General features: G+C 43.2%; 2 protein-coding genes and 1 long non-coding RNA gene across 6 annotated transcripts; 2 read left to right on the top strand and 1 right to left on the bottom strand.

Moving 5' to 3' along the window:
- Positions 1 to 596: 596 nt before the first annotated feature.
- On the top strand, positions 597 to 4,658 carry pter (phosphotriesterase related). Of its 3 annotated transcripts, none has more exons than XM_086129640.1 (5): positions 597 to 739; positions 1,495 to 1,940; positions 2,457 to 2,722; positions 2,932 to 3,072; positions 4,156 to 4,658. In XM_086129640.1, the coding sequence occupies exons 2-5, from the start codon at positions 1,509 to 1,511 to the stop codon at positions 4,364 to 4,366; spliced, it is 1,050 nt and encodes a 349-aa protein (XP_085985766.1). In that variant the 5' UTR covers positions 597 to 739; positions 1,495 to 1,508; the 3' UTR covers positions 4,367 to 4,658. The 3 variants fall into 3 exon arrangements, with proteins under 3 accessions (XP_085985766.1, XP_085985765.1, XP_085985767.1); XM_086129639.1 differs by lacking the exon at positions 597 to 739 and adding an exon at positions 803 to 1,051; XM_086129641.1 differs by lacking the exon at positions 597 to 739 and adding an exon at positions 1,067 to 1,387.
- Positions 4,640 to 9,413, bottom strand: LOC147194761 (complement C1q-like protein 3). Of its 2 annotated transcripts, XM_086129643.1 has the most exons (3): positions 8,733 to 9,413; positions 8,235 to 8,627; positions 4,640 to 7,326 (listed from the first exon to the last, which is right to left on the bottom strand). In XM_086129643.1, the coding sequence occupies exons 1-3, from the start codon at positions 8,850 to 8,852 to the stop codon at positions 7,147 to 7,149; spliced, it is 693 nt and encodes a 230-aa protein (XP_085985769.1). In that variant the 5' UTR covers positions 8,853 to 9,413; the 3' UTR covers positions 4,640 to 7,146. The 2 variants fall into 2 exon arrangements, with proteins under 2 accessions (XP_085985769.1, XP_085985768.1); XM_086129642.1 differs by having other exon boundaries at positions 8,235 to 9,413.
- Positions 9,414 to 13,565: 4,152 nt separating this feature from the next.
- Positions 13,566 to 21,055, top strand: LOC147194760 (uncharacterized). Its single transcript, XR_015102763.1, has 3 exons — positions 13,566 to 13,887; positions 17,854 to 17,980; positions 20,774 to 21,055. It is a non-coding gene; the product is annotated as an uncharacterized LOC147194760 (long non-coding RNA).
- Positions 21,056 to 22,300: the final 1,245 nt, after the last annotated feature.

Here is a 22,300-nt window from a genome sequence, read left to right as displayed (position 1 = left end):
TTTTATTTATGAGCGCCTTTCAAGACACCCAAGGACACTTTACAATAACAAAAAACACAAAACAATACGGCTTGAGCAGCGGCAGCCAAAACGCGCCAGCGTTCACTCAACCCGATACTTCGGTTTCCTCCCACATTCCAAAAACATGCAATACAGGTTAATGGAACACTCTAATTTAAGGTGTGATTGTGAGCTCGGATGGTTGTTCATCTGTGTGTGTGGCCTGTGATTGGCTGGCAACCAGTTCAGGGTGTCCCCCGCCTGCTGCCCGAAGACAGCTGGGATATGCTTCAGAACGTCCCCGACCCTTGTGAGGATAAGCGGATTAGAAAATGGATGGATGAATGGATTGTTAGCACATCCACCTCACAGCGCAGGGGTCATGGGTTCGATTCCGGCCACGGCTTTCCTGTGTGGATTTTCTCTGGGTACTCCAGTTTCCTCCCACATTTCAAAAACACGCATGGCAGGTTAATGGACCAGTCTCAATTGTCCCTATGTGTGAGTGTGAGCGTGCATGGTTGTTCGTCTATGTGTGCCCTGCGTTTGGGTGGCAACCAGTTCAGGGTGTACCCCACCTATTGCCTGAAGCCAGTTGGATCAGCATGTCCGCGATCCTCGCGAGGATGAAAAGATTAGATCAACACCAATTATCCTGAACAGAGTCACGGGAGCCTGTCCAAACGGACTTGGGGAAGAAGGTGGACTATTCCCTTAACTGGTTGAAAGTCAGTCGCAGGTTAAGTATCGAGAAAAACAAACATTGACGCTCACATCCATACCGTCACTGAGTAGGAACCGATTCCCACGCTGCCCGCACACAACTCAGGCGAATGTACTACGACACTATCAGCGACGGATTACATAATGTAATCGAAACAATTTTGATTATAGTGCATGTTCCGTGACATTGAAACAGACTGCTCGAAATTATCGTAAAATGTCGCGATGATTGTCCCTCCCACGTCTCGACCTGTTGCAAATATGTAATCCAGGATTGGTTTGCTTGTCAGTGTCCAGATAGGGAGAAGTACCGAGTAGCAGACTGAAGGTTAGGACTTTTCTTTGACGCCTTATACATATGGCAGGCTTTGATTTGATAAAACTTGATTTCTGCTTAGCGACGCGTTCCAACGCTAATGCCCTTTAAGCCCTTTTGGCCGAATTTAATTGCTTTGTACGGTATTCAGCTTCCATAAGAAAAACAAGCGAACTATCGGTCACTGAGCTTTATGAGCTTTCCGGCAAAGCGTTGTTTTTTTCAAAATAAAAGCGCAACTATCTGATTTTCTAACTTTTATCAGCAAGTTGCTCACGAGTTGTCTGAAAGTTCACTGAATGAAGTTCAGAGCCGACTTTTAGTCATTTAGTATTCTGGAGTCCAAAGGTTTGTGCTCTGTTGAGCTTGTCTGCTCCCCTGTCATTCATCTCTCCGGACTGTCTGGCACACTGTCAAACATTAACACAATCTTGTTTTGCATGCACTCCATTCAGTTTGACGAACCGTCATGACAGAGCTGAGCGGCAAGGTCCAGACGGTCCTGGGTCTGCTGGACCCGGACCAGCTAGGTCGCACCATGACCCACGAGCACCTGACGATGACCTTTGAGTGCTGCTATGTACCCCCGCCGCCGGAGAACCGGCAAACAGACAAGAATCCCTTCCAGTTGTGCCATGGGCACTGGCTGAGGCAGAACCCATACAGCTGCCTCGAGAACCTGTTTCTCTGCCAGGAGACAGAGGCCGTGCGCGATGAACTGCTGGCTTATAGGAAGGCGGGCGGTGGGAGTGTGGTGGAGAACACCACCACGGGCATCGACCGGGACATGTCCACCCTCAGGAGGCTGGCTAAGGAGACGGGGGTCAACATCGTGGCGGGTGCCGGTTACTATGTGGACTGCACACACTCGGATGACATGAGGAAGATGAGTGTGGAGAAGGTGCACATGGAAACCCACAAAACTACCATATGAGGAAAACATACAAAGATATTTGGGGGGGAAAAAATAATCAAACATTTGAAAATCAATTCAGAAATCTAAAACAAAAATACAATAATCCTACAAAAAATACACAAATAATCAAAAGATTTGGAGAAAAAAAATCCTCAATGGGAAAAAAATTGACAAACATTGAAAAAGTACCTACAGTATAAGTGCAACAAAATTCACACAATTCATGAAAAATACATGATTATTCGGAGAAACATCCACAAGTATTTGAGGAAAAGTCAAAAAAAAAAAAAAAGTAGAAGATTTGACACTGGCTTCAAAACAGAAATTCAGAATCATCCCGTTAATTTTTTTTCCCCCTCAAATCTGACATTCATGCTATTTGTTCACATTTTTATTTTTTTACAACTATTTTTTTACCACCAGCTTCCAGAATTGTTTGTCGACACACGTGTGACACGAAACAGTTTTTGTGACTGACGCCATTTGCACTTTCCTTACCAGCTGACGGACGTCATCGTAGGCGAGGTCCTCTGCGGCGCAGACGGCACGGACGTCCGCTGCGGTGTGATCGGCGAGATCGGCACTGGTTGGCCCATCACGGACAGCGAGAGGAAGGTGCTGCGGGCGGCGGCCCACGCTCAGTCCCAGCTCGGCTGCCCCGTCATCATCCATCCCGGCCGCAATGCCGCCGCTCCCGCCGAGGTCGTCCGCATTCTCCAGGAGGCGGGCGGCGACATCTGCAAGACGGTCATGTCGCACCTTGACAGGTGAAGAGGGCGCATCGGTAGTGGAGCTCCTTTTGATTTTTTTTTTTTTGACATTTCGGGTTGCATGTTGTTTGCTAAGGTGCTATGCAAATAAAGTTGAATTTAATAGCTAAAGGTATGACCTGCAGTGAAGTCCATCAATCTATCTTTTTGTTCCAATGGCTCCTGATTCATTGATTTTAATCTTGCGTCTCGGTGTGCCGCTGCAGGACCATCTTTAATCACGCCGAGCTGCTGGACTTTGCCGAGATGGGCAGTTACCTGGAGTACGACCTGTTTGGCATCGAGACGCTAAACTATGTCTTCAACATGGACGTGGACATGCCCAGTGACAGCCAGAGAATCAACACGTCAGTACACCTGCCTGCACATTGACTTGACATCCAATCTGAGAATTGGACCAAGAAATAATTCGAATAAACCAGGCATGTCCAGCTCCCGGGCCTGGAGGGCCACTGTCCTGCCTGTTTTCCAGCTCTGCTGGCTGCAACACACCTGATTTAGATGATCAGCTTATTTGAATCAGGTGTGTTGCTCTTGGGAGAGCTGCAAAACAGGCCGGACAGCGGCCCTTGAGGACCGACTTTGGACACCCCTGGAATAAACTCTCACTGATTGGCACCGTGTACTCTTTCACAAGGGGTGAAAAGTAGTCATGAAAAAAAAATAAGAAAAAGGGGGCTTGATACTTTTTGTTTTTTAGTTGCATTTTTAACTCATTCACTCCCAAAGACGTTTTTAAACGTCTTTTCAGACTTGGTCTAGAATTGGCTGGTACTGAATGAGTTAACAGGTATTTGTGTTACTATTGATATAATAACTATTGCTTTGTTGAGTAATAAATTAGTAAGGAGGTTATAAAAAAAATTGTAAGATACAAAAATGAGAAAAAAAATTCTTGACAAAGTCTACTTTACAAAAATGTGACCTGATTAAAAAGAACACTTTAAAAAAATATATATTTTATATATGTATACATATTATAATTTATAATTTTTTATATACAGTACGTTATATATATGTATATATATATATATATATATATAGAGAGAGAGAGATTTATAATTATATACCTGTATATTATATTATGTATTTAAATTATAGTTTATAATTTATATACCTGTATATAAATATAAATTATACATACTGTATATGATTTGTTTGTTTTTTTCAAAATAATTCTTTTTTTTCTAGAAAGGAAAAATGATGACTGATGAATGTTACGATACATTTTTTTTCTTTCAAATATACGTCCATGGGAACTCATTAAGACTCTGCACTTTAATTCCTCTGAGACGTTTGTATGGAAATAATGGACGAATCGTATTGATTTTGGATGACATCCGATCTGAGACACTCAAGAGGGCTGACTTTAAAGTGCTCGGCTGTTTTTTAACCAAGCCTCTTCGCTCCTCTTCTTTCTGTACGTTCAGCTTGGCCTTCCTGGTGAAAGAAGGCTATGAGGACAAGATCGTGATCGCGCACGACATCCACACCAAAGACCGCCTGTGCAAGTACGGCGGCCACGGCTACTCGCACATCCTGCGCAACATCGTGCCCAAGATGCTGAAGCGGGGCATCTCGCAGATGCAGGTCGACAAGATCCTGGTGGACAACCCCAAACGTTGGCTCACCTTCAAATGAAGCATCCGGGGTGGGGTCGAGGTGGGGGGGGAGGGGTAGGCCAGGCAGGTTTTCATTTGTTTCATGATTATTTTTTTCTGATTTCTTCGTGAGATGATGACCCTAAACCTAAAAACATCAGTCAAATCATCGAAATTCCAAAACGTGGAACTTCAAGTTCTCTGCCTTTATATTAATTTGAAATAAAATTAGGCAATGGTGGAGATTAAGTACACTTATTATACATATTCCATTTTGATTAAAAAAAAAACAATGAAAAAATTCCCACAACGATTAGTCATATTTGTTTTTTAATTAGAGCTCATTTATTCTTTTTCGCTCAGATCACCGCATCGCCAGAATCACTTTTCAGGAAAATGAAATCAATTTGTTGAGCCTTTTACATTGTATCATCAAAGAGAGCAAGCCATTTTCAACACGTACTGATCAGTAAAATTGCCCATGACTCAACTATTTACTCCCGATATATCACACAACCCTTTTCTGAAGTAATTTTCCAGCCAATATTTTTGACGACCATTCATCAAATCAAAATGCACCGTCACATAAAATACGTTCCGGCTACAAATAATCTTGTCGTACAACTGTAGCCCATAGAGACTCACGTAAATTTATTTCATATTGGGATTACATACATTGAGTGTCATTCTCCGTCAGCATTCCTTCACCGGCAGCCACACGGAAACTCCAAAACACCTTCCAGTCCGTGTTACAGAAGCACACGCGTGTTTAGTGTGGCTGCCGCTTGCTAACTAGCATGTGGCTCATCAGTATGCCACGCCCGACCTCACGTCGCCACGGCGGCGCCAGCAAACGAGTCGACCCCTCGACGGCGCGTCTTAACAGGGAGGGCCCAGATGAAGGACGCGCTCTACTCTCTCGTCTGGGAACAGGTGGCCTCACAGGGTGAATTCACGCCATGATCAATGGCCGCCGCGGTCCAGGCCAAACTTTTGATGAATCTTACGGGAGGATTAAAACTGTAAATTATATATGATATTCATATTCAGGGGGCGGGGGGGGGGGGGGGAGTGGTGTGGGGGAGGTTGACAGCGGGTGGCGTGTCACCGGGGGGTCAAGGACATGTTGCTGTCACATGTGCTGATGAACTGCTATGCCAGCGGGGCTGCCCGACCAACTGTCATGTTGGACGAGAAAAATGGCGGTTTTGATTTCAAGATGGCAGCTTTTTTTTTTTTTTGCGAATCATGCGTCACTCCAGACTGCTTCAAAATGCAATTTTTTCTTTCCTCCAAATAAAAACACAGAGTATGCCGCTTGGCGTTGGTTTGGTCCGTTTCTGCTTGGTTCTCACTCGGCAAAAAGATAATCAGTGATCCACAGCGTTCAGACTCTTCTCTTATTGGTTGCAAGAATGTAAACACAAAGGTTTGGCGTATGCTGAATGAGTAGGGCCAGGTGGGAAAATCCTTGGTGCTTTTGCTTTTTTTAACATAAAAAAATCATCGACTCACTGTTTAATTTTCTCCTTGGACTTTCTAAAATGGCATCAGATGATGTCAAAGCCATATCCAATGAAAAATTTGTGGTTTGGCCCCATCTTGTGACAAGGGGAGGAGCTTTTATTAGACAGGTCAAAGGCTTGTCTAATAGAAAAGTCATACTTTGGCACAATCTTGTGGCATTTTAGGCAGTTATAAACGTCAGTTGCTCGCAGGTTGTGACGATACGAACATGGCGCAATGAACTAATTTGTGCGACCGCGTAAGAATACGTAACAGCTGCACATATAATTTTCATTTGAATGTTTTATATTTCAGGGACATCGGTTCCTACAGTGGGCAACCGATCATGTTATCAGGTTACAGGTTATTGGTGAATGAAAGGGTTAAAATACAAAAATGTCCATACAATTATTTACCTTAATTATATGCAAATTTGGTGTAGGAACGGAACTCCGTCATAAACTGTGGACCTCTTGTTACTGATTCTGAACCCGCAAGCCCTCAATGTCACATCTCGGTGCTCATAAGTAGCCAGCAAATGACCTTCATAATTGCTAGAAACCACTTTGATTCACTTTGGGAACAAGGTGAGCCGCCCTGGGAGGTCATATCACCCCTGAACTGCCATTCTGGCATCATGGTCAAAATGGCTGCGCATTATCAATTATACTGGTTATCAAATGTTTACGGTTTTTTTCAACCCTTTCATGCACTAATAATGATAACCTGATCAACTGTCCACTGTAGTAACCGCTGTCCCCGAAAGGGTTAATCAGTCATGCAAATGAATTTGATGAATGTTTTTGCACTGATTCTGAATCCGCCCTAATTTTGTTCTCTTGCACATCTGATTTTCATAATAAAAATATGATATATTTATGAATAAAGGGCCAGGTTCAGCAACAGGTGGAATTATTTTTGCTGAACTTTCATCGCCCCAAATTAAAAGGCATTGACCTTTCGATGAGGACTCCCTAACGAATGAATTTGAGTGGGATTAAAACAGATCCAAGGGTGCCACGGGGAATGCATTCTCGAGTGTATGACCGTTGTGTATCATTAGGGTTCAAGAGACTCATGTGTAGCGTGTTATACAATACGGCAGCAGCTACAGTACAACATGGCAGCTCTTCACAGCTCATCCGGTTGGACACCAATCAGACTACATGTCAACAATTACATGAAACTCTCCCTAGCAGGCTCGGTTGGTGAACAAGGACGATGTGAAGCTCTGTCTCTACTAATCCAACGAGTGATGGAGCGTGCGAGGGAGGAAGCGAGCAAGAGCGAGAGAATGAACGGGTGGGTTTGTTTTCAGTCGGCGTACAGCATGAACCCTGAGAAGGTGCTGTACTTGTTGTTGTTGCCGCCGTGCGCCTTGCCACCATCCAGCTTGACAGTGATCTCGTCGCCGGGCTCCAGGTGCAGCACCACGCTGTTGCTGGCGTAGTCGTAGTTCTGGTCGGCGTCCTGCGCGATGGCGCTGGCTCGCACCTGAGGGAGACGGAGGGGGAGCACACACACACACACAGGACACTTCATTAGGTACAGCTGCACCATCTGAGAGAGATGATGATGATGACACTCCTTTTAAATAGTAATAAATCCAATTTAATACACTAAGATGCTTGACGTGTACAAGATAAATACAAAACTAAATGTGATAACTACAATGAAAATAAAATATGATTATAAAAGAGAATAAATACGAATAGTTATTAATAATTTAAATGTGTTTATTACCAAAGGAATGTACTGTAGAAGCACATAGCATCAACTTTTTCTAATATTCTGGGAACTTGGGAGGAGCAAAATATTAGCAACAGTTCTCAGCTTGAACTCCACCCGTACTCTGCTTTCAACCCGAAATACTTCATACATACAACAACCGTATGGAGTTCATCGTTGTATGTAAATAGATGCAGTGCACTGCATCTATTTATTAATTGAAATGATACATTCAGATAACAGGGGCTGCATAGTACACATAATAAAAACGTTAAAATACCCATTACGTTACATGTTGCTGTCAAACTTGTATTTCTGACGTTATGTATAAAGTTGTTTTAAAAAATGTATAGCTGGATGTCAATGAAGGATAGATAGAATTTTAGTTAAAGGTGTCAAGTGTCAAATAAAGTATTATTTTGTCCATTAGTGATATAAAATTATCAAAGCCATCCATCCAGCTATCTGCGCGGTATCTCTATCTCCAAGTTAAATACACCGCAAACGGTCTCTAGTCCAGCCCGTTTGGATTTAATCGCTTTAATTATGCAAATGAAGTTAGATGTGTGCGCGTAACGCGCGTGCGTAACAGCTGCGCGTAAAAGTGTCCAAACGAAGCCCCAGAAAAAGCGCGCCGGTCTCGTTTTCAAGGTTGTTGTGGTGTCGGGGCCCACCTGGGTGTTCTTGCAGAGGTCGGCCCACATGCTGGTGCCGTCGCCGCCTCGCATCAGCACGTGATAGGTGAAGAAGTAAATCCCCGGGATAGAGCAGGTGAATTTGCCGGTGGCGGGGTCGTAGTGGTTGCCCAGGTTGGTGACCACGTCGTCGAACTTGAGCACCTCGTAGCCCTCGTGTTGCTTCTTGAGTCCTGCATAGAAGGCGATCTTTGGCACCGTGTTGTATGTGGCCGCGCTGATGGCTCCAGTGGGTCCGCTCGTTCCCGGGGGACCCGGAGGACCGGGCGCCCCACGCTCGCCGGGCGGACCGGCGGATCCCGCCGGTCCGGGCTCGCCCGCCGGGCCCCTCGGACCAGTCTTCCCCGCGCGACCCGGCTCGCCTTGCGGACCCTGGATGAAGGTAGGCAACGACTGCATCAGGCGGTTCTCTTTGATCGGTTCACCGGCCGCCTTGGCCGGCGCCGTGACGGCCGTGGTCCCGTGGGGGTCGCACACCATTTGGCACGCGCCGAGCATTTCGGAGCGGGCGGGGGTTCCGGCGGAGCTGACCATGGCCGGGATGAGCACCACCAGAACCAAGACGAGCGCCACGCCGCATACACCGGTGGCGATCATCTGCGCCCTGCGGCGCGGCTGAGTCCTGCGAGCCAGGTGGTCTTCCAGCCTGCTTGCCGGTGCTGCTTGAGCCGGGAGGAGAAGAAGCCGAGTCGGGGCGTTCTTCGGAAACTTTTACGAGTGGCCCTTGGACGCGCGCTGGGAAACAATCCGCAGCTTTTTACGCGCTGCTGCGGCGGCATCCGTCCGAATGGCGCATCTCCTACCCCCACCTCAATAATAAGAATAGGTGGGAGGGAGAAAAAAAAAATAAGAACGCCCTATGAGAGGATTTAATCTGCTGAACATACGTTAGGGTGCTTGTTTCTGCCCACTGTGCACAAAGAGAGAATTCAAATGTTAGCTCGGGGCCTGGTGTTTGGTGAGGAGAGATGAAGGCGAAGGGAGGGGAGGGGGCTCAGGTGATGGATGGCAGCAGAGAATAAACGCTTTTCTTCAATCACACAGCGGGAAGTCAACAACAACAACAACAACAAGCAAAACATCACCGAGGCGTGATTAGAATGCCCCACGGTGTGCACGCGTGGACTGTTTACACAACTCCGATGAATAAAACAACAAAAAGCAACGCAGCGGCGGAACTCCTCATAAGAAGATTCCGAGTTCGAATGTGGCTCGAGATACATTTGTATCACTGTAAAATGAAATAAAACGCTGATTGAACTCAAAATTTCAAGACAATAAACATTGATCTTTTTTTTTTAAGTTGGGCAAACCCACAAAATATTTCAAATGTTGCCGTTGTGTGGCTTCCCTGCATTTCACAACAAAGAAAGAAAAGTTGAGCGAACTGTTGTTCTTTGTTTTGCCCCCACCAACTTAGAGATATGGTGATCCCTCGCTCCAACGCGTTTCACTTTCCACAGCTTCGCTGCTTTAATTGCGTTCTGTATCCTGATTGGCTAAGGCACTGACCGACGTGAACAGTCCAACCTTGTACTGACTATTAAAAATATTATTTTACAGTACAATATTTCCAAAAACTATTATAGTCATCGTCACGTTGCGAGGTGGTGGTGGACCTAAAAAAGCAGGCAGGAGGAAGGAGCAGGGTGTACTTGACGAATTGTATTAAACATAGAGAAAACTACAGTTAAATCCAAAACCAACAAAGTCCAAAGTATCAAACAAAAATCATGACTGAAGATAAAACATAACAGCAACCAAAACATGACTGAAACAAACCTGATTGCAGCAAACAAACACGACAGTAGCCAAGAGCAAACAATGACCCGACAATGACTGGTCGGGTTGGAAGTCCTTTTAAAGCACTAATTACTTAATGACCAACAGGTGTGCAGCTGCAGGGGGAGCCCTACAGTGCCACCTGTTGGTCCCAAACCGAATCATGAGAGTTATTTGTTGAAAACGTTTGGGTTTTTGTTTTTGTGCTTGGGCCTGAAAACAGGTTTTGGTCTTTGGTTTCATTGTATACAGAGTTCAGTATTGTATAATAACTGTAAAAAAAATACAGCTATCACTGGTTCTTTTTGGAACGTAACCCCCGCGATAAACGAGGGATTACTGTATAAGGAAAAACAACTCAGTAAATTGTTTTGGGGCAAACAACTAGCTTGTTTTGTTGTGCAAACTAACATTTTTACCATAAAAGTCGATCATTTGTATGCATCAAAATCATGTGTAGTCTACCATTTCATCCGTTTCCATACTCGCATCTTTGACGTGACAATCATCGCTCGTGTCACTCTCCACTTCATCTCTACAGCGCCCCCCCCCCCCCCCCCGCCCCGACTCGTCTGACACTGACGTGCTACTTCTAATGGGGAGTAAGTCTGTCAAGTGCTGGTTACGCACATTCTGTGTCCACTCGCCATATGTGTACACGGTGGCTTGAGGATTTGACCCAGCATGCACTCTTAAAATTGCTTGGTCAAAATTAACTCAAATTGGGTGAGATCGCTAACCCAGCGCTGGGTCCAAAAGTAACCGAGACAATGCTGGGTTATTTTTAGACCCATTGGGTTGAGGATTTGATCCAGTACGTTGGGTTAAGATTTCGATCCAACAAAGGGAGGAAAACTGTCCTTACTGATGAGTTAAAGCAGGGGCGTCAAACTCATTTTTGTCGCGGGCCACATTTTAGTTACCGTTTTCCATGCAGGGCCGTTATGACTGAAAGCATATGAAGAAGTCAAGACTAACGGTTTATTCATTCACATTTATTGTTTAAAAGTTACTGTAATGAGAGGTTTGCGAATAAGAAAAATGCTTACAGTATCGCTTTTATTTATTACAAATGAGAATTTGAAAGTGTGGTCGAGATTTTAGCAAGCATCATGAAAGTTTCCATCTTTGATTTGCTTTCGGGGGCCACATAAACTGATGTGGCGGGCCAGATCTGGCCCCCGGGCCTTAAGTTTGAGACCCGTGAGTTAAAGGAACCCAGAAATGGCTTACTGGGGTATCAATACAGCTATGGGTAAGAACAACAGACTTTATTCACAACATTTTGGAAGAAGTTACTTGCCCCTGTGAGGGGTTGCTGCAGAAAGTCAACTGCATGATGTTTTTGGCTTCCTGATGTCATCTATTCATTTTCCATGACCAGGACTTGAACCCCAATCTCTATTTCCAAAGTCTGCAGTGTTACCCTCTGAGCTACGAATGTTACCTTTAATGTATTTCAACGTCAGCGAACAAAACAATAGTGACCAAAATCCAATCGGCTGGGTCAAAATATTGAACCCAATTTTAGGTAAAAGTCACCCAATCTGCTCAAAATCCACAACTCGCCAGCAAGTCGGTTAGGAAACCAACCCTGTATTTTTATTTAGTTCTTTATTTTTGTGTATGCGTATCATTGACACCATTGGTCACCAGCAATCTGTAAGAGACTAATTAGGGACATTAAAGCACAAAAAGAATAAATGAATAAAAAAAGAGAATCCGTGCCGGTCGTCTGGCACCGGGTCACACCTCAGTGGCTCTCTGAGTCCAATTTATCATGTGAGGAAAATCTATAGAGTAAGTGAAAAGAAGGAGGGAGTGACTGAGAGGAGGCAGTGAAGGATGACTCCGCACAGACATGCGCATCAAATGAAAGTCAAATCAAAAGTGGGCCGTCACTTGATCAATTATGCCACTCAAAACAGCCTTTAGCGGCTCGCTCGCACCCAAGCGGCGACGCGGCCATTCGCTCGGTGCATAAACTGGACGCTCATCTCATTGATTCGATACGATGATGCCACTCGCCCACATCGATGGCTGAGATTAAAAACAAACGTCTCAATAGAAATTCATCCGAGGTTTTTTTTTTGTCTTTCGAAAAAGTTTGAGTGATGAAGGACCAATTCTTGTTGAGGAAGGAAAATAATGATGTGCCGGCAAATGCGCGGCTCGTCACTCACCTCGCTGCCAGGTGAGGAGATAGATGGCCCACAAACTTCCGAGCACTCGTCATCGAATCGTCCTGAAAAGTCTAAAAAATAAAATGCCTGTAAGGTCCCACCAAAATGGCAACAAGAGCTCACTTCAGATGGTCTGTTTCGATTTTTGGTGGTTAACTTCTTTTGGCAGTTTTTACAGTATGACTAAAATATGTCATACAAAAATTCTAAAATTCATAAAGGCTTTATGATGCGTTTGATTGTATATTTATAATTACATTAATTTGGTGTTTTATTTTATTTTACCTTTTAACATTGCATATTTAAAATTCAGTCAATTTGGTATTTTATTTTATTTGAACTTTTTACAATTTTGAAATTTTTTTTTTTTGGTATTATTTACATTTTATTTATTTTATTATTGTTGCCATGTTTGGGTGAAAACTGAAAGAGCTAAATGGGAATGTAATGTAGAGCAACAAACACTTCCACCGTCAAGGCAAAATTTTGGTATTGGACCAAGTTTAACTGCACAGATATACCTAATGAAGTGGCCGGCGAATTCATACATGAGCCCTTAAAAGCAAAAAAAAAAAACCCAAAACAAAACAAAACTGTCACTGCTAATAAGCGCCATCATCTGGAATGGTCAAGTGACGGAGATAGATGCCCCATGAATAATGTAGGTTAGCTTTTCAAGCAGCACTAATCAATGTTGCATATGATAATGAGAAAAATGTTTTCTTAAACCTTCAGTGGGCTCCTTTCTTTCTTTCTTTTTTTTTCACTTTTTGGATCAGGTTTGCGCATTGGCCTCACAGTGCAGAAGTGCAGGGTTCGATTCCAGCTTCAGCCTGCCTGTGTGGAGTTTGCATGTTTTCCCCGTGCCTGCGTGGGTTTTCTCCGGGTACTCTGGTTTCCTCCCACGTTCCAAAAACGTGCATGGCAGGTGTCGGTGTAACGCGCCTCGTCAAGCGATGGGTTAAGAATAAAATCAAGGGAAGGGATTTGGATTGGTTTACAAAACAAAGGCAGTTCTTCACACCTTTGCCTGGTCGTTAGAAGCCTGGTCCCCCACAGGGGGACAGTCTTGGGGGTGATCCCAGGAGGTCCCAAAAAAGGACACCCATGGGTATGCCAGTGCATGAATAGACTGTCTATCATTGGGAAGCTGAACCAACACTCAGCTTGACCTGCTCGGACATCTGCTGGCTCAAACCAGAAAGGATTGTGCAACGTTGTCTGGAAGACAAGGTCCTTCAACTGGTTCAAAGCGGAGAAGATTGCTCAACATGTCCTCCCTTCTACGGAAAAAGAACATTCGAGAACAACATCTGACTTTCGATTAGAGATGGGCCCCATCACGGGGGCCCGAGCGAATAAAAAGGGATAGATTGCGAAATCGAAAAGGACTCGAGCTTGGAGGAACTTCATTTCACTTCATTTTTACCACCGGCGCTGCGGCGTCCGGGAAGCATCCTTCGCGAATTCTCCTTTTTCTCCCCTTTTGAACTTCCTTAAAAATCTTCCTGTTTCTCTGTTATCTTTACCCAAGATGACCCCTGTATTGAACTCTTACGGAGATTTTATCCGATGCAGTGCATTTTTCTGCAAAGTGGAGATCTATTTTTGTGGATTTATATAACGACTCTAACAAGAACAAGCTCGAACGAAGCCGTCACAGATTGGTAAGGATGCATGAACCACAAGATAAATAGTATTCTCCCCTATTGCAATATAAAATAACTGATAACGATAATATCGTCGATTAAGACAAAAAATTACGACTTCTAATTAGGCAAGGTGAACCTCGGGAGCGTTTTAGAGACCTGATCAATCTGTGAAAGGCACACCTGTCATGATTCTGTTTATGACCAACAGGTGGCACTGTAGGGCTCTCCCTGCAGCTGCACACCTGTTGGTCGTTATCTAATTATTGCTTTGAAAGGACTCCCAGCACAACCACTCAGTGTCGGGTCATTGTTTGTTTCTTTGTTGCCGTTGTGTACGTTTGTCATGTTTAGGTCATGTTTTTGGTCATGTTTCTATTATTGATCGTTTTTTGCTTCAGTCATGGTTTTTGTTTGCTACTTTGGATTCGTTTTGTTCTTAGGACTTGGTTTTGGATTTAGTTTTCTGTGTTTTATCAATACACTTCTTCAAGTTCACCCTGCTCCTCCCTCCTGCCTGCTTTTTGGGGTCCACCACCAACTCGCAACGTGACAACACCGATGATAGACAAAGCAAATGATTGGAACCGCATATACTCAATGACGTTATTATTTTTCTCATTATACTCATTACAATATATTTTCCTTGTACTACTCTCTTATTGCAATACATTTATCATTTATCTCTCACTTTTCTCTTCTTTCCTATCCTTTAATTCTTTCTTTAAAATACTTTTTGTTTTTATTATCTTGAGACGACCGGAAAAATTTATAATCAACATGAATTTAATGCTTTATTCCGATTTCGATGTCCGTGATTAGTGCTGTGACTTCTCAGCGACTGGCTGGTTTGCAACATGTAAAAATGAATATTAAATCATTGATTATAAACGAAACCCTTGTCCTCTCTTATGATAATAAAAGCATCACCATCACACCCTCCGACAAAGTGTGAAAGAAATTACTTTTTTATTCCCGGTTCGATTCCCGTCGCTGACACAGGTTAACGGAACACTCGAAAATTGTCCCAAGATGTGAGTGTCAGCGCGGATGGTTGTTCGTCTATGTTTATGACTCTATCTTAATATAATCACATCTCGTATGCGTGTTGAAGTACTGCAACGAATGCCGATCTGCGTTCATAACGTTTGTTGACATTTTAGTGTTGTTTCTTCTATCATATAAAAATGGCAGCGTTAATCACCTTGGAGAAAAGAACACATTTTCAGTGGGTGAGGGTGGCGAGCAAGAGGGAGAATATAGTACATAAAGGCGCAGTGTGACATACTGCCGTGGCTGTGAGTCAGTCCGCGGGTACTTGTTTGCCTCTTTTCTTTTTCACTCTGTCTTTTTTTCCTCCACACAGTTCCCGTGAGTTGGGCAAGCCTCGTGGACCACGGCCGTGTCAAAAGCCCACCAACCACCGCTACTACAATCATCCACAAAAAAAAAAAACCATCATTTCAAACAGGGGCTGAATTGAAGGGGTGTCCATTGTTGACTTTCATGTGCGGCAAAGTGTACTCACCTCGGGCCCAAAAGTCATGAAAGATTCCTCCGGCGGGCCTGACAGCCGCTTTTGACATTCATTTACAGCCAGTCAAGGCAGCGGTCCCTTGAGGAGAGGGAAGGCGGGGTGGTGGGTGTCTGATGATTCCTGACATCTGGACAAGCAGATGTTCAGAGGACATGAATAAAACATGGCGCACGGATTGTCTAATAGAATGTGTGAGGGTGTGAGAAGTCCACAAGACGGAGATGAGAGAGAGAGAGAGAGGGATGCTGCATGAAATATGGATGGCGTGTATGAAGGCTTGGGGTGGGGTGGGGTGTCTCTTTTGGGGAGGGGTCACAGTTCGGTGGATCCTCGAGTGGGTCTTTCATTAGCCCGGAGACGTGGCCATTTCATTAGGTACAGTTGCAAGTTTAAAAACCAGGCCTTTACTAAAATATGTCCATCACTATAAAGTTACCCGCGTTGCATTGATGTTAGCCGTATGAGTGGGTCATAATATTAGGAACAGATCCTAAATTTATTGTTAAATGAGCAAATCTAAACATTAACATCTTTTGACATTTATGGATGCGGCTTAAAAAATATTTGTCCTTTTACAAAAACGCAAATGGCGTGATTTAAATCAAGTTTGCTTGTTGTTCCCATTCTAGAACATAATTTCTGCTGACACCAAACAAGCTTTGAAATGTTTTTGGGGGAGGGGGGGTTCCCCATGCGGTATCAACTTGCCCACGTGTAACAGAAAGAGGCAAAAAATTCTTCACAGATGATGTAAATATTTCCTTGGTGTAAAGAAAGTTTACCACTACAGCACCATTTTGTTTTATTTTTTTTAACAATTGTACCATGAAACTAATCAGAAATATACCCGAAATATTGCGAACGGGGTTAAAAAAAATTTCATTGTTTGTTATTTCAAAATGACATTTCTAAGCGACCCCCAAATTTAAGACTCATCGTGCATTCAATGGATATAAAAAGTCTACACACCTCTGTGTTTCGGGCAAGAGGGCGGGATACATTCTCGACAGCACAAGGCAATATGAGTCACACAGTAGCAAGAAATAAATAAAGTTCTCAATGTATTGGATTTTGCGAGTATAGCTAATTAAGTGGTCAGGACAGAGTCAAGGTGGGACGCGTTTATTATTGTGATACACCTGTGGACATGATGACAGAAGGTGTTGGAGGAGGTGGGAGACAACAGAAGGTGACACTGCTGCTCTCTCATAAAAGCTTTGAAAGATACTGTATAGAAATAAATAAATGAGTGTGCATATTGAGCTTTTTTTTCAGGGGCATTGGGGACTTGTTTACTGTGTAAACTCTGTAAAAGCTGTGATGCAGTCGGCATGGATTGCGCACACCATTAGAGTGGCACCTTCAGCATGAAACTTAGCAATTGCTGTCCATTCCGGGGCCAGACTGTTGTCACTATAACTTCTCTTAAGAATTTTCTACATTGGAGCCATTGCTCAGTTTAATGCAAACACACAATTTGAAGCAGCATAAATGGGCTATTGAAACTAACATTTTTGTCCTGATAGTACAACGTTAAATTGATGCTGCAAAACATTTAAACAGCCAATGTAACAATACTCACAGGCGTAATTCTTTACCTTCTGTAAAAAACAAGCAAACAAACAAACAAATAAAAACTAACATTACTGAAGCTGAATTATTTGTGAAACTCTTTTTCATGCAGAGCAAGCAGGGTACCCAGGGAGGAACTGCGGTGCTGGATGAGGATATCTGGAGTGACAGAGAATTATGTTAGAATAGTCCAGGACATGAGTGGGAGTGCATCAGGGATCAACTCTAAGCCCTTTCCTCTTTGCAATTGTGATGGACAGGCTGACAGATGAGGTTAGACTGGAATCCACGTGGACCATGATGTTGGCAAATGACATTGTGATGAGTAATGGAAGCAGGGAGCAGGTGGAGGAACATTTAGAAAGGTGGAGGTATACTTTGGAAAGGAGAGAAATGAAGATTATCAGAAGTAAAACTGAATATATGCGTGTGAATGAGAGGGCTGGAAGAGGAAGAGGGTGGAGGACTTTAAATTCTTTGTACTTTGGGGTTCTATTTTTGTGTCCAGTGCAAGTCTGGCAAGAGGTTTGATCTAAATCTGCGCAGGGGCAGGCTAGACTAAATTGTGGTATTTTCGCAGACCTCCGCAAGCAGGTGTATTTATAAGCGGGCTTCTTGTGCCGTTGTGGGTGTTTTGTAATTTAATAATTCTTGCCTTGTGTTGTTATCACCTGCCTCGTAGTGTACATCTTTACCTTGCAAAATCCTTAACTATAGAATAGACAAATCCATTGAGTTAAAAAAAATGAACATGACTACTTTTTTACCCAAACACACTCATCAAAGGATAAATGTCAGTCTGTGTTCTTTTGTCACATGTCAGCGTTTGTTCACTTTCTCCTCCTTCCTTCCATCTCTTGTTCTGCTGCTTGCAGAAAGGCCAAAGCAAAAAGCTGGACTCGACAGCGCCGCTCCACAGGGGGGGACAGAAGGAATTGCCATATCACGCCACCCACTCAAAGCTGCTCCTGTGTCCTTCGCCGAGACGCAATCATGGTTGAGGTGGAGCAGCTGTAATTATGATTGTTTATCAGGATTAGAAATTTGAAAAAAATACAATTATTTGTTCATTCAAGAGACAAATCAAGTCAATTGTTTTTAAACCACACACTGGTTTCTATCCAGCTGGTCATTATTCGAGTTTGTGTGCACATGCGGGCTAAAGATCACAATGACCCTCTTAAACTGCAGATTTTCACTCGCCGCACCTGGGTTCTGTCCCTGTTCCCCACAAATAGGGGGTGCCCTGGTCAACGTGGGCCATTAACTGCCCACAACAGCATTTGAGTCGGACTGCCATGAAATTCTAATCTCCCCCACAAAAACTTTTATAATAGGTCCCCCAAAAATGTTCATAATATAAAATATATACATTGTATATATAACATTGTAAGCACACCCTGCCCGACAATGGCCCTGCCAGCAAGCTACTGGACATGCTTTCTTTTTTTAGCACGGCTCCGGCAAGCACGGCTCACGCAGCGCTTCCAGTTACAAAACGAATTAAAAGATCAGGTTTTTTGCTTTCTCCAAACCACACACGTCATCCGCCTAGGAGAGAAGGTGAATCATATGATGCGCTCACTTTGGCCACGCGAACCTGGCGGCGCAGCTCTTACCAATGAGTCTTTGGAGTTCCCGCTCACATGGCTTAGAAGTCGCATGTTTTAAACGTGCTTCTCCAGAGCTTGCTGATGACCCGATCATTTTAATTAGGTGTGTTTAAGGAGGGAGACAACGAAAACACAGTGGATAGGGGCCCCTTGAGGAGCGGGGTTGGTGACCCTTGACCTTGGTGACGGTACTTCGGTTTGGAATAAAAGTGCAAGCAATATGATCGAATATAATCCACGTCAAGAATTGTTACATCGGGCAAAATCTGATGAAAATTTACAAATTCAATGTAAATAAGTATCCAAAGAAGTAATTGTTGCCGTATAAATCATCAAGCTATGCATGTTGTTGCAGTCGTTAAACCTGTAATCACTCTCCTGCAAGACGGCAAAAACGGAGTGAGTCCACTCTATCGCTCTCAGCGGCTCGAATTTGATCGTGGTTGACGACACTGAGTGGCAGTGGTCTGTGTTTTATCGTTTGATTGTGTTTGGATTATAGATTGTTTCCAATCATTTAATTGGTATCAATGTTATTGTTATCATTTATTGTTTTAACCATGCTGTGATGGTTTCTTTACTTTTTGTTTTATTCATTCTCATTTTTAAACCATTTTTCTAATTATTTTATAATTTGTGCCATTTATTAAAATGATCTTATTTTGTATATTACCCTTTTCATTGTTAGGTCGTTTTTTAAAATTGATTTATTGATATCATTTTTATTTTTGTAATCATTTTTCGAGATTGTTTTTACAGTATTTTTGTTTGTTCATTCCCCAAAGTGTGCATATTAAATCGTTTTTTTACTGTTATTTAATTGTTTTTTTTTTCATTTTCAATATAGTGTACATTTTAAATTGTCTTCTTGGCGATCATTTTTGCATTGTTTTTGTCAGTTTCATCATTTAAATCATATTCAAACGTATTATGCTCTGTTGTTGTGTGACTTCATACTCGTCCCATCTTCAAAAATGACGTTTGTGTCCCATTCAAACGAGTCAAGAGCCTGCTAATATCAAAAGGGTACGCATTGGGAATTTCTCCATTGCGAGACTAATAAAGGTTTTCTTATCTTATCTTATAAAAGCGCTTCAACATCAAAGCCTTTTTGTCAATGTTGACAGAGCGACGTGGTCTACAGGGAATCGCTCGGTGACCACAATCCAAAAAGTTGATGTCCAAGCCGTGCCGCACAATATGACCACAAAGGATTATGATAAAAAGACAGAATAAGTCGATCGATTTTCATGGAGATGTCAATCGATGGGTTGTTTGGTTTGACGGCGTCTGAGGGCGCGGTGTCACAATCTGGCGCCGGCGAGATTGAGCAGCGTCGAGGGGCTTAGTGGCAAACACAATCGAGAAGTGTAAACATTACTGAGAGGGCTTGCGAGGGGGGGGGGGGGGGAGCGGGGTGTAGGGGGCGATCAATGGCCGCAGTCTGGGATTGATTAATTACCCCTAGAAAGAGAGTGAGGGGTGAGGGCACCAGAGAAACCTGATCAGAACAAGATTTATCACCCAATCTGCCAAGCATCCCTCCCTTTCTCTCCTCGATTCCTCATCTATTTCATCCGTGCTCTTCTTGCCTTAAATTGGACAAGGACCGGACCACCCGCACCTTCGCCTTCCCGCTCTTTCTAAATAAAAGTCACACACAAGCATCTCATTGGACCACCTCTCAATGGCTCTTGCGATTCATTCCAAAACCACTGGCGGAGGAGATTGTCACTCGTTTCCCACCGCTTTTTTTTTTGTTTTACCTTTCTCGCTGGTTCATTTCTTAAAAGGTGTTCTTAATTTTTTTCAGAGCAGTAAACCCTCTCTTTCTTTCTTAGTTGATAGCACTGCTAATTTCCAGATTTTTTTTTCCGCACAGTCAAATAACTTTGTTGACTATGTTTGGTGTAATTTCACTGTAGACCACTAGATGGCAACACTCCACTTACCCTAAAAGAAGAGCGAAAACAGGAAGTATATCAAGCACGGCCTTGTTTTTCATGAGATTATTGAATGTTAAATCCTCTAATTCTGCTTTTATGACTACAGAAAACAATAACTGTAGGATGATTTTCGAATGGGCGTCACTTACATCCTGGTTTTCACATTCAAGCTCTGTGTATCATTGGCATGAAGAAATGCCCCAAGATTTATGTCTGTCTGTCTGTTTTGTTTTCAGCCCCAGCTGGAGTGAAGGGAGTTTCCCTCCATCAGGCACACCTGTTGCACGTTTACCAATCAAGCCTGCTATGTATTTAAGGACTGCCAAGCCGCCTAGTCTCTTGTCGATTATTGACCCTGCTTGCTGTTTATGATCAAGAGTTGTTTTCTGGACCTCTCGATTTCATTCTTTGCTCTGTTTTGTTATATAAGTATTGGTATTCTTTGATTTTGTTGATGCCTGATTTTTCCTGGCTCCTTGTTACCACCAATTTCTGTTTGTACTTTGTCAGTGCGCATTTCTGTCAATAAATATTTTTTGTTATCAGAGTTTGGCTGAGCCTGGAGTTCTGGGATCCTTAAAACATTCTTCGGTTCAGTTCTGAACTGAACATAAAGTCCAAATTCCAGCAACACACAGACAATCAGGCAGAAAAATGAGTGCAGAGAGAATAAAAGAGTGGTCCTTGTCATAGCGTAGACAGCCACATGACAGCGCTGTCCCTCCCTGTGTGTCCTGTTACATCGGGAGATCCGCTAATGATGACCTTTGGTGTCGGTGGGCACGCCACCCCACTTAATTCGGGGTAGGGTTGGAGGGGATAGCCGCTGGACCGAACGCTCTGAGGGCCTGCGGGTCGAGAAAAAAGATAACGGCTGGCCGCAATTAGGATTCCGGGAGCCCTTTGTCAACTTTAATTGAAGCTGACAACCACTGTGGACGAAGAAGAACAAGACAGTCCCAAAACCCTTCAAACTATATGATTCACTCTCTCACTCTCTCCCCGTACAATCTAGCGATAGGCTCTCACACACATAATGCAGTGCCATCCGTCTTGGCAAAGTGCATCCTGCGCAATAAAAGATAATTAACATCACGGCAGTTGCGCAATCTTAATAATACATACTGACGGTAACATAACTTGAACATGTATGAGAGAAAAGATGTAAGGCTGGAAGGAAAAAAGGATATATGAAAGGAGAGGAGGGTAAAGGACGGGGGGAAGGATGGGAGGGAAGAAACAAGGATTATCGGAAAGGAATGGGAGGTAATATTTAAAATAATTCTTTAAAAAAAAAGTACTGCAGTTGGTTTTATTTTGTTGTTTTCTGCTTCCCCAAATATTAAAAAAAAAAGGCAATTTTTATTTACCAGCAGAAATGTCAAGAAATTGGTAAAATTACATTCTACTACTTGCTCAAATATAAAGCATATTTTAAAAAATACAGATTTAAAATAATTTTGCATTTAGCAATGAAAACTCCTCAACCTAGCTTCCTTACGATCTGACCATGTTTTATTTCCACTTGCTTGTGTTGAGCTCAAATTTGGATAATCAACAAACAAAAGTGTGCGGTTCTTGTATCAAGTCCTCATATGACACCTAGCACATTCCTTTTTTTCCCACCAAGTAAGGATAAGTTTTGCTCCTTCCACTTTTCAGCAGAGCAAATTCCTATAGAGCTGAAGAAAGTCTGCATTAATGACAACTTGTTTCCATCCATCCATCCATTTTCCGAACCGCTTGATCCTCACTAGGGTCGC

This window comes from Hippocampus guttulatus, chromosome 14 (genome assembly GCF_054856545.1).
Source record: "Hippocampus guttulatus isolate MCC_2025c chromosome 14, RoL_Hgut_1.0, whole genome shotgun sequence".
Taxonomy (NCBI): domain Eukaryota; kingdom Metazoa; phylum Chordata; class Actinopteri; order Syngnathiformes; family Syngnathidae; genus Hippocampus; species Hippocampus guttulatus.
Note: the sequence above shows the minus strand (reverse complement) of the source record. Positions and strands in the feature narration are given on the sequence as shown.

Coding starts and splice junctions, on each gene's coding strand:
- pter (XM_086129640.1), top strand. CDS start 1,509: ATGACAGAGCTGAGCGGCAAGGTCCAGACGGTCCTGGGTCTGCTGGAC. Junction 2,723..2,931: donor GTCATGTCGCACCTTGACAG/GTGAAGAGGGCG, acceptor GTGCCGCTGCAG/GACCATCTTTAATCACGCCG. Junction 3,073..4,155: donor GACAGCCAGAGAATCAACAC/GTCAGTACACCT, acceptor CTGTACGTTCAG/CTTGGCCTTCCTGGTGAAAG.
- LOC147194761 (XM_086129642.1), bottom strand. CDS start 8,852: ATGATCGCCACCGGTGTATGCGGCGTGGCGCTCGTCTTGGTTCTGGTG. Junction 7,327..8,234: donor ACCTCTGCAAGAACACCCAG/GTGGGCCCCGAC, acceptor CGTCTCCCTCAG/GTGCGAGCCAGCGCCATCGC.